At 40.7% G+C, this 12,242-nt stretch overlaps 1 protein-coding gene across 9 annotated transcripts in view; it reads left to right on the top strand.

Moving 5' to 3' along the window:
* The window catches only part of PHF14 (PHD finger protein 14), a 333,451-nt gene that overhangs the window by 285,263 nt on the left and 35,946 nt on the right, over positions 1 to 12,242 (top strand). For all 9 annotated transcript variants that reach the window (XM_085873138.1, XM_085873144.1, XM_085873141.1 and 6 more), the window contains 3 exons: positions 5,954 to 6,107; positions 6,440 to 6,499; positions 6,856 to 6,980. In XM_085873138.1, coding sequence (XP_085729264.1) covers positions 5,954 to 6,107; positions 6,440 to 6,499; positions 6,856 to 6,980 — 339 coding nt within the window. The remainder of the gene's footprint in view (positions 1 to 5,953; positions 6,108 to 6,439; positions 6,500 to 6,855; positions 6,981 to 12,242) is intronic.

Raw genomic sequence — 12,242 nt, 5'->3', positions numbered from 1 at the left:
ATTACGGGTTTCCTGGGCAAAAACTAAGATCCAGGCTTTCAATGACATCATGGATGCTGTTATCTTGTCTGTACCTGTTTGTGGTAAGGATGTTGAGGTCGTGGAGAGATTCACTTACCTTGGCAGTGATATTCATGTCTCTGCTGGCTGTGAGCCAGAGGTCAATAGATGTCTGGGTTTGGCCTGGGGAATCATGGATTCACTGGATCATGTCGGTATCACTGTAGCGCTGTCGGTACCTGTGTGGGAAGACGAAAGTCCGAGTTTTCAGGTCCTTGATGCCTCCAGTCTTACCCGACGGATGTGATACTTGGATTCTGACCAGGGATCTGAGATGGAGACTTAATTCCTTTGGTACCAGGTCTCTTTGGAGAATCCTTGGCAATCGGTGGTCGGACTTTGTGGCTAACAAGCCGTTGCTGAGAGAGACTCAAATGAGTTTTGTTACCTGCATAGTCCGTGAGCATCAGCTGCAGCTGTACGGACATGTGGCTCATTTTCCTGACGCCAATCCTGCTCACCAGATTCTCTCAGCAAGGGAGTCTCGTGAGTGGAGGAGGCCAATGGGCCGACCACCTGCCTCGTGGTTGCAGCAGGTTGATCAGTATCTCAAGGAGATGGGAATGGACCAGGCATCTGCCTGGGGGATGGCCAGACGGAGGCCCCTGGAGTACCGTCGGAGTGTGGACGCAGCGACGCGCTGCTCTGGTGCATGCTCCCATACCTGACCTGACCTGACCTGACCTGACCTCATGTTCGGACTTGGGAGTTTTTTTTTATTTTAAATGGATCTTACCCAGAGCTTCGTTCAGCCAAAATGAAAATATTGAGAAATTCGGAGTTTGTTTAAATATGAGAACCACATAATTCCTAATGTTAACATAAATGCACTCTTTCCACCACATAATAGTTTAAAATTCCAAGATTATTGCATCTGTTCAGTTCTGGAAGGATAATCAAAGTTTACACAGCATGGACCGATTGATCCGGACCAAGACATTCATGATGGCTCCAATTGCTGTCACATATAATATCTGATTGTCGATGTTGCGAATTTTTTTTTTTTTTTTACAGTTTTACGACAGATTTCAATGCAAAGGTTTGTGTGTTTCCATGTTTGCAATGAAAGACTGAAGATTAGTGCCTCTCCCAAGGATTTGAGAGAGACAACTGTGATCCATAACTAACTACAAATTAAATTGTTTCATCAACCTCTTTTCCTTGCACAGCAGAAAATTGACTTTTGCCAATGATTGGTAAATTGGAATTTAATTGCAGTGGTATTAACAGTCAGTCAACTGTACAGAGTCAGAATGCGTAACGTGAAAATGTCTGTGATGGGTATGCAGTGTATATGTTACTGCAACACCCGCTTGATTCTCGTCCGCCCCACTATTTTGCCCTCATATTTTCCATAACCACTTCCCAATGCTCATCATCCCTGGCAAGCACCCGTATAAATGTACCTATGTTGGCTTCAACGTGAGCTTTTTCTTTTATTCCTATGTTTTCCATGAAATGGAAAATTGTGCAGAAACTGAATTGGGATGAAACAAATTGAAATACAATACAAAACAACAGCAGTAAATAAATAAAAACAAGAACTTGAATGAAATTTAAAAATATATATATTTTGCCAGCGATCAAAGGCAGGATTGGAGCAGAATGCATTTGGTAAACGTTTGTTCGAGAAAGAAGAAATCACGTTGAAGTTTGTGTCACTTTTACTTTTGTGGATTAATTGATGCAAGGAAATACAACTTGGGTTTAAAAGAGGAGAAAGTGGCTTATCATGCGTGTGTTTTCATCCTGCTGTTTTCAAAACTGCTGCAACTATTACCATTACCGGTCCTATTCCTGAAGGGACTTTGTCATTACATTCCTGTGCCAAACTTCCCTTCCCACTTTTGAGCTATTGCAATGGTTTCTTGTGATGAAAGCTCCAAAGTTTACCAGTACGTCTTATCATTCCTGTCAGTGTGTCTTTGTTGCTGAAGTTATAGACTGGCCTCTTGTGGTTCAGAAATGTTATGATTGTTCGAGATTTGTTTTATGACGTGCCTTTACCCGATGTAATTTCCTTTTCTCATTTCTTGTCGAGAACGCGGTCGTCGTTTTGCGAGAATAATTTTGCGAGAACAATGAAGGGACCAACGTCTACCCTTCAAGAGGGAGTTTCTGGTATGTGTACCCCAGGCAAAAATAGCATTCCTTTCCTGTAGTAATTCTCTACTGTAGTAGGACCTCTTACCAACTCTAGTATATGAGAGTACTATTCTCATATACTGTAGTTCTAATTGCAGCATTTTTGCCTGTTGTTTCAATCAGAACTAAAGATTGCTGACGTAAAATGGCTTCCCTCGGGTGACCCATTTTCCTTTACAAAACTGAACAGGCAGCCCAGGCCTTAAATTTGCCCTCCCCAGGCAAAAATGCTGCAGATATAATAATGGTATATGAGAGTAGTACTTTCATACACGAGAGTTGGTAACAGGTCCTACTACAGTAGTCTGCAGAGAATTACTACAGGAAAGGAATGCTATTTTTGTTTGGGTCACGATAACAAGGGTGACTACTTCCTTGATTCATGTCCACTGCATTGAAGAAGCTCCCTGTGGATCAGACCTTTGAGTGCGAATGGAACATGGCCATTTCTGGAGGTCTGCTCCAACACATCCAAACAACCGCTACATGCTCAAGAAAGCCAGCTGCCCACTGGGCATCCTCCACCATACAAAGTCCTTGGCACACCTGAACTCCTATCCACTTTACATGGAGTTCATCCACCGCTTGCTCTGGGACTGCTCTCCCCTCTGAGCTGGCTCCCCTGCCTCACATTTTGCTCAGATTGACGGTGTGGAAACCAAGATCTTTAAGATTATTGGAATCTCCTGCGATAAAGCTGAGTCTATGGGTCTATCACTTCAACACCGCAGACAGGTCAGTGGTCTCTGTCTTCTACTGCCCCCTTCTGGCCTTGCACCCTTTGCTCTTTCCATGCTTTGTCCCCCCCCCCCTCCCCAAGGTTTCTGCAGGGCACGCACAGTCCACCATCAACCCCCTTCTGGTGAAACTACGAAAATCCAGGATCACTGCTCAACTCCTTTCATTTGTTCCTCTTTTTTATCATGTGTGGAACCAACTTCCACATCCACTTCAATCTCATTCTTCCCACCAGGTCTTCAAGGTTTTAGATCGTTCATCATCTTAGATCGTTCCCAATCCAGAACCATGATTTTTTTTTCTACTGTCATTAACGCCCACCCCACCCCAAACCCTTCTCCCTCCAAAGTTCCAGTTTTCCCTCTTGAAAGTTTCCTTCTATATCCATCTTGTCCACCACATGCATCCTTTCCAGCTCCCCCCCCCCATTCCTCCCCACACCCATTGTTTGCCCCCTCCCCTCCCCCCACTCTGTCTTGGTCTCTGGCTCTGCTGTTAGTGTTTCCCCCTCTCTCTGCTGTTCCTATTGTCCTGTTGCATCCTGATCCATTCAGTGTACTAGTACTAGCTCTTCCACGAGCCTCAACTATGTCTACAAAAATACATATACAAAATATATATATATATATATATATATATATATATATATATATATATATATATATATATATATATATATATATATATATACATACATACATACATACATACATACATACATACATACATACATACATACATACATACATACATACACACACACACACACACACACACACACACACACACACACACACACACACACACACACACACACACACACACACACACACCCTGTGTGACGAGTTTCATCTCGCCATACTGTATGACAGAGCACAGAAGGCCAGCAACATCTTCATGCCCGGCTCTATACCACTTGCGGCGTACCGAGACAAGTCTGCACAGCTGCATAACGTGCTGCTGAAGGTGTTGAATGTGCTTCGCCATGGCCTGGTAGAGACCAAGGCCCTCGTCTAGCAGCTGCCAAACAGAAAGTCACCTTTCACATCAACCTAGCAGGTACAGCTACAATTCCATGGAGGATAGGAGTGAGAGATGACGTGTCGTGTTTGGCAACCGCATGGTGACCGAACCAGTGCTATGGACTATCCTCCTCAAAGTCAAGGGGTATCCTTCACTATAAATTATTGGGTGTCTCCAGACGTTGCAGACATTTGTCCATTCACTCTCGCCATCCTATTGATCTGTCACTATGATACATCATTCCCACAAGTGGGGTATCCTTATACCAAGCTCCTGGGAGGCCACTGCTGGTGGCAAAAATAGATCCCATTGGACCACCTCTGGTCCAACTTCGTCAAGTCCTACCTTCCGAACTTTTTCGTCTCATTTGAAGTGGCAGAGAGGGAGTTGGCAGCTGGCAACCAGATGTGTTGATGATCATTTACTCTCAGTTACTGCGTGCTCTGTGGTCAATTGCCAAGGTCATGGAGGCATTTCCAGGACCGTATGGTCGAATCTGAATATCCACGGATCAACATCAAGATAAGAACTATGTTCAGCCTGTCACTAAGCTAATTGAGCTGCAAGAGTAGATGAGTGTGATATGAATTGTCTGAAAGACTTCTTATTTTAATAAATTAATTTTGCCAATTTGGGGGTGGTGATGTGAGAATCTTTTCTATTTTAGTTATAGACTGCAGGTTTGTGGATCATTTATATTTTGATCGATATCGATCAGTTTGATGATGCAGCATTAGACTCTGTAATTTCCTTTTCCTGTTTCTTGTTGAAAAAATGCTTGCCATTTTGCGAAATGCCAGAGAGGATTTCGTTCCCTTTTTCACTTTCTATGTTTGCCTTGAATCTGCACTTCATTACTTGATTGCGGTTAGGAGTCGCACCGTTAATTGTTCTTGCATGTAATGAGTAAATTACGAGTTTATAACACTTAGTTTTATGTGTGATACAAGAAGAGTCATGGAAGGCTTAATCCATATTTGGCATTGCAGATGCATACATACTTCGTTCGCTGTACTGCCATTAATAGCTTATTGCCTTATTCATCCGGAAGAGTTTACCTTGCATTTAATTTGTAATCTTAGTTACAGAACCACGGATTCACAGCACACAAATTGCTAATGCAAATTGCCCTCATCACTTAACTACAGGCATGAATACAGGCATGTTCACTCCACTTGCCCTGGTCTGTTTTCGCACGAGACAGCATGTGATTGGAGAATAAACTGTTCAGTGTTCAAAGAACTCTTTGTCTCATGTCTGTGCATATCACTTGACCATGACCCCCTTCCTTTGAATCAACCTAGCTGTAGTCCACACTTGCAGGATCCCTGATCCTCTCACACTTCCAACAAGTCAACATTTCACCGTTTTCCCCAATCATGACATGTATGACCCTTTTGAGTGTTGTAAGAAAATGAACTGTCGAAGAACAACGCAAGTGTATCGCGATCAGAGTTGGGTTGTTAAGTGCCATCATGAATGGTGTTGTCGCTATATTGTTGTGCAGAAATGGATACATTGTTGATAAATGCTGTGCATCTCAAAATTTCATATTTTATGTTTGGCAAGTTCTTGTTTTTGTATTAAATTAACATACTTTTACACTTGTTATTTTAACTGGATATAATTATGGTTTTTCTCTATGTCATGTCATAAAAAAATGTATTGTTATGGGAGCAGAGCAGTTTTCTTTTTCTTTTTTTTCTTTCTTTGATTCACGTTTTTATTTTCTCTAAAAAAAAAATTTCAGTCATTTTGCTTGAGCACATGGAACACAAAAGAGGAAAGAACTGGTATCAGAATTGTGTGAAAAAAAAACATGTTAATGGTGTGGGCATAATTTAGACATTGCTTTTAACACTGTTCCAGTAACCTGATGGGGTAGTTTCAGTTGCTCTAATTGGGGTTGGAGAGGTCCTGGGCCCTTGCCCTGGTATTGTGGACTTTGAACCACTGAGTGAGTGCTTGCATGTGAACCGTTCCTTAGGCAGTGCTCCGAGTGCGACCGCTCAGGCAGTGATTCCTCCGAGGGAGACGGGGCTGGTGAGGCAGCACCAGAGGGGAGCAAACGCTCTCGGCGGCAGGTTCGCGAACCCGTTAAATTTACACCACAGTCGGACTCAGCCTCGGAAGACAGAAAGGTAGGAAGTTCATTCCAAATGGCTGCTCAATCATACCAAACCTGCTCACCTCAATTCTTTCCCACCGACACAACTTTTCACTTTGTTTTATACGAGTAAAGAATTTGTGGATCCTCGTTTGTGACTGCCAAGCCTTGCCTAGCATTTTGCGGTACATAAAGATGCATTTAATCATCCAACAGCTCATTGATTCCCAAGCACTGCTATAGCAGGGGGCAAATTTAACATAATGGTCGAGATTGCAGGCCATTTCAGTGGTTGCAGATGTTGATTCAACGAAGTTGCAGTTATTATTAACTGTACATTCTATGCTGTCATATTTGCTGCTCCAGAAAATGAAACGTGGTAAGAAGAGGAAAGGGAAGGAGGAAGAGGAGTTGGAAAAGCCAAAGGTAATGAAAATTTGGATCTATAACAATACATTTTATGAGAACTTATTTTTCTTTGAATGCTTACAGGCTATTGCACAATGTTTCTGTAGAAACCTTCGATAAAGATGTCATTTAATTACCAGCATGTTTGTACCCAAACAATAAATGGTTTCACCACACTTTGGACTTGATAATCAGCCTGTGGAAAGATAGAAATCCATAGAGGCCACGGCTGGCCGGATACTATTTTTAAACATTTCTGCTTCCAGAAGAGATGATAAAGATGTATGCGAAAAGGACATGCCTCATCTAATTGCAAAACCCACAATAATCGGAAGGCTGCTTTGAGTGAGGTCACATGGATTTTGTTTTTTCAGTCTCACCGGCTGAAGCCTCGGGTAAGGGCGTCTCGGCAGACAGTTGTTAAAAGGATGAAGAGTGACGGGGCTTTGCCAAAGTGTGCCGCTTGTCAGCAGTTTGGAACTGCTGAAAGCATGGTCAGGTGGGTGGCTGATGATCTAATTATTCTTTGACTCTAATGTGGTATCTCAGTTTGAATAGAGTTGACCATTCCTTGGTTTGAATTGAGTTGCTGAGTGTGTGTGTGCATGTGTGTGCATGTGCGTGCGTGTACAGCATATGTGGTCACCAGCACAATGCAACATTTTAATTGTAGATAATTTTCCCATATATGGTGAAAGAGACTTCAGTGGTGTGCTCTGCTCTTTAACTCTGGAGATGTTCGACCTTGCCTCATTTAGGTCTGCCCACTCATCTGATGATGCACCTCTTAACGAAGTTTTGTACTTTGTGTTGGAAAATAATTTTGATGTGGGATGAGGAAGCATTTAATTACTCCTTTATATTAAAAACCCTCATGAATCAGCACTAACAGGAATACATTCGTCTCATATATGGGCTGTTTCACAGTCATGGTCATTTCTGGTATTTTGTACCCTTGCATGCGAAATAGCTAAATGAGAGGCTGTAGTATCTCTGTCATTATATTAGGGCCAGTAGTTGGTACTAGTGATGGCACAACTGGACCACTTTTTATTTGACAAAAAAATGTCAATTTTTGGCAGAATGGCATAAAAATTTCCATTTTTTTGACAAATAGCTGTTCCATTTTCTCCAGGTACACTGCATTCACAGTGTATAAACAAATACAAGCAGAAATTGGGACTTTTATTTGTTGTTGCATCAATTTAATACCTCTTCCGTACTTTGTCAACATATTATTCATTTCAGACTATGAATATTTATTTCACCCTCAATAAATATGTCCCACCGTTCGTCTGTCAAAAAATGTCCTCTCTGGAAATGCATATTGTAGAAGAGTTTTTTTTACATAAATAAAGGGTCTTTTTAAAAGTTTATTGTGTGTTTTACCAAGTGTGTATATACCTGCACTGATATTATGCTACAAAGTTTGAGTGTAACCAATAACCTTCTATTTGCATGGCCTGCACTGATTGCCTTACATGTGTCCGTCAAAAATGTGTCCTCTCCGGAAGAAATATGTGATTTTCTTCATATTTTTCATTGTGGTGGTAAACTTTTATTTTCAGAGATAAATTAGTATTTTTTCAGAATATGTAGAAAAGTACATGTAGTTTTAAAATTTTGTGCTAAATTCCATCATATGCAGTGCTATTAGTGACAGTGGTAATTAAAACATATATTTTTTCTGGATATTTGAAACTTAGTTCAGTCTTTTATTGATATTTCTACAAATATACTTCATTTGTATACTGAATCATAATTCCAGTAATGGAATAATACTTGTGGAACATAAATATGGAAACCACTGAAGTTTGATCGTTTTGTTATTTTGTGGTTATAGTTGAATTGTATTAATGACTGTTGTAGTTTAAAAAATACTCTCCTAACATCCTTGGGGTAATATTTTTAATAAGAAAAATTCATTCAGATGCTCCAAAAATTTGATTTAAGTATTGTAAATAACAATGTTGGATTTGGAGAAATAAAAATATAAAAATATTGAGTTTGAATTTTTAGTGGTTGTGAGACAAACTTGGTACCCTTATTGTGAAACAGCGCACTATTTGATGACATTTTGAATAGCTTGTTGGCAGTTTGTTTAAAAAAAATGGGGAATGACTGATAACTAACAAGAAATATTTTCTTTTAAGCTTCCACATTGTTGATAGCATTTCCTCAATTTGATGTGGCCTTGCTCAGTACCAAAGACATCAATATGGTGCTTATGGCATCCTTTGCTCTCTTCAGATCCATTTTGAAGGTAAATTGTAGCTCTTAAATTTGTCGCATATTTTAATTACTGCAAAAAGTGACGTAATCATGAGATGAAGAGCCGTTTTTCTCCCCCCCCCCCACCCCACCTTCTCCCCCTTGCTCCTCCCTTCAAACCTACACCATCCTTCCTGTCGTTGCAATTTCACTCCCAACCCCCCATCCCCCTTTATCCATGCTCATTACATGCATCCCTGAGCTCAGAACATCTCATTCAGCAGGCTATTGCAGTTAACATCCAAACTAGGCAGCAAGGTAGAGGAGTGACAAAGCTGTATCCAAGCCCATGCTATGATGTCTGTTTTCACATATTCATCGACGATTGAATAGAAAAGTTTAAAAAAAAGAAGAAAAGTAAACTTGTGCAATACAGTATATACATTGGTCGTATCCAGAATTTATTTATGATGACTGTGGCTGTCCCTATTTTTGCCCCCTACCCAACCCAACTCTTCCTCCCCTCTTTTACACAAACTTCTGTCCTACATCCTTCATGTTGGCTAAAGCAAGAAAAGATAGTGCTTTGCATGCCAAAAGTTAACATTGCTTATGATGGAATTTCTTGTACTTTTTCATCCCAGGTCAGTTTTGGATGAATTTTAAGATGAGTAGTCACATTAAAAATCAGTTCTTGCCCTTCAGCCTGCGACTTATTCCTTCTTTGAGATGAGGAGGAGATAAATTGATGTGATTTTAATAATGACAACCACCATCACAATCATAACAATAAAACCAATCAACATTAGTGGTCAAAAAACCCCAAAAACCCAGCCGTGCTCATCATGTTTCCCACAATATACACAGCAGAGTGATAGAGCACACACTATGCTGCTGACAAATGTAGTTTGTGCTTTAGTGTTTGAAGTACTTGTATGTTCTGTGTTTTGAAAACAGCCATATTTTATCACTTATAAGAAATAAATACTTAATTTTTTTATTTTACTGTGTATTAATCTGCATCAGTTGCACAGCCATGGTCATCCCTATCTGTGATTTTACCAGCAGTCATGTGCTGTATACAAGAGAGGAAGAAGAACTACATCACCAATTTGGCATTCGTTCCAAGTAGTATAATTGTGGAATAAACAATATTCACATCATATCACTCTTGTGTGTTTGGAATATTCAACAGATTACATGAATGTTGATGATTCCACAAGTAAAAATAGGACTATTGGACCTGTAGCTTGTCTGGGCCCTGGCCTAATGTTGTAACCCAAATTTGGTAGCATTCTGACTGGTGGGTCTGGAGAAGAAAACATTTGAGGGAATTTACATGATTTTTTTCCCTAAAATTGACGAAGTTGGCCGTTTTGACACACTTCCGGTCATGTGATCGGCATTACCTCCACAATTTTACATCCCTACACTGGCCTAATGTTGTAACCCAAATTTGGTAGCATTCTGACTAGTGGGTCTGGAGAAGAAAACATTTGAGGGAATTTACATGATTTTTTTCCCAAAATTGACGAAGTTGGCCGTTTTGACACACTTCCGGTCATGTGATCGGCATTACCTCCACAATTTTACATCCCTACACTGGCCTAATGTTGTAACCCAAATTTGGTAGCATTCTGACTGGTGGGTCTGGAGAAGAAAACATTTGAGGGAATTTACATGATTTTTTTTCCCAAAATTGACGAAGTTGGCCGTTTTGACACACTTCCGGTCATGTGATCGGCATTACCTCCACAATTTTACATCCCTACACTGGCCTAATGTTGTAACCCAAATTTGGTAGCATTCTGACTAGTGGGTCTGGAGAAGATTTTTGAAGGAATTTACTATGTCTGCCATGTTGACCTACTTAGTCATGTGACCGGAACGAGCTTTGCAATTCGCATTACCAGTCAGAAGCGGAACGTTGCTGCCAAATTTCAGCCGGATTGGCCCAGCGGTTTAGCCGGAGAAATCAAAGTAGGAGATGGATGGACGGACAGTGCACGATGACAATACCTTATCTGGAATTCTAATTCCATATACTGTAAAATTCGGACTATTAGCCGCAACTTTTTCCCTCAACTTTGACCTCTGCGGCTAAAATAACGATGCGGCTTGTTTATGGATTTTTCCGATGTTGTAGGTTTTCCCGATGACGCGTTCAGGCCAAATCAAGTTGTTGTCGTCAGTCTCCAGTCTATGTTTAAATTCACATTAGGTTTCAAAACTGGTTTTGACTCTTCGTGAATTCAAAACTCACTGTAAAAGTCCTCCTCTTCCTGCAGAAAGTCAATTAATTTTCCTGACTCATCGCAGAGAGGTTATTCTTCTTACTTGGATCGACGTCGTTATTTATCTATATGGTATTTATATTTACGTTTATTACCTTGCATTGTTAACCGAAACTTGAAAAACGAAGAATGAGCGAGGTAAACCACAGCTGAGCTAGTAAAAGTTCAATCCACACTCCAAGTGTCTTCCCTGATCGCCACGGCTGTTTGTGTGTTTCACTGCTTTCTTCAGTGATGAGTTTGCGACCTCAGAATATATTTAGAGAGATATTGATTTGGTAAGAATACGGTATGAAGAAACAAGAGGGCCACACGAGGAATTCAAAACTCACAGAGGGGCGAACTTTCTCGCTGCAAAAAGTCAACAAAGGCTTTTAGAGGTAGGAAATGCCGATGGCCCGAACTGGAAGACGAACTTGAAGACTAGGTTAACACACAGAGAGTGGATGGTCGGGGTGTTTCTACTGTTCAGATTAGACTCAAAGCAAGATCGATCACTTTTTCTGGCTAATTTTCGGACGTTTTTGCGCTTGGTTTTTTTTGTGCAACATTTGCGGCTTATAAACCACAGTGCGGCTTGTGTGTGTTTAAATTCCAGAGATTTTTTTTAAATTTAGGGGATGCGGCTTATATAACGATGCGCTCAATGGTCCGAATTCTACGGTAAGCTAACAATTTGGGTGGCTTGAACATGAATTGTCGAGAGTTTTGCAATGGCTTTGAGGTGTGGTTGCAGTTGGGCAAAATAATTAACTAAAAAGGAGCCCTTCTGACCCAATAAGTGCAACACGGGATTAAGCCATGTGCACTTGGCGTACCGCATGTTAGTGTGGCAGACAGCCAATGCTGCTCACAGATCACGCAGATTCAGCTGAATGGGATGTGATTTGTGCCTCACTGCACCATCAAGTTAGGAGGTCTAAAATGGTGTTAAACCGACTAGTTTGCTTGGTCACAAGTAAAGGATTGTGGTATGTCATTCCTGATGAGCTCATAACAAGAGCGAAACCATGGTCAGCATCTCCATTGTCCTTTACGTTTAACCTTTAAATCCTCGCTCTTTAAAATAGGCTTGAGTATCCTCTGCTGAAAACATATATATATATATATATATATATATATATATATATATATATATATATATATATATATATATATATATATATATATACAAGGAAATCCAACACAGGTGGAGGCCATTCAGCCCAGCATGCCTGCGTGAACACCACACCAACCCAGGATCCAAAGAAAATGCC

The sequence above is a fragment of the Eptatretus burgeri genome, chromosome 3, assembly GCF_056783735.1.
Source record: "Eptatretus burgeri isolate ZD-2024b chromosome 3, Ebu_testis_v1, whole genome shotgun sequence".
Classification (NCBI taxonomy): domain Eukaryota; kingdom Metazoa; phylum Chordata; class Myxini; order Myxiniformes; family Myxinidae; genus Eptatretus; species Eptatretus burgeri.
The sequence above is the reverse complement of the archived record's forward strand: the minus strand, read 5'-3'. Positions and strand labels throughout refer to the sequence as shown.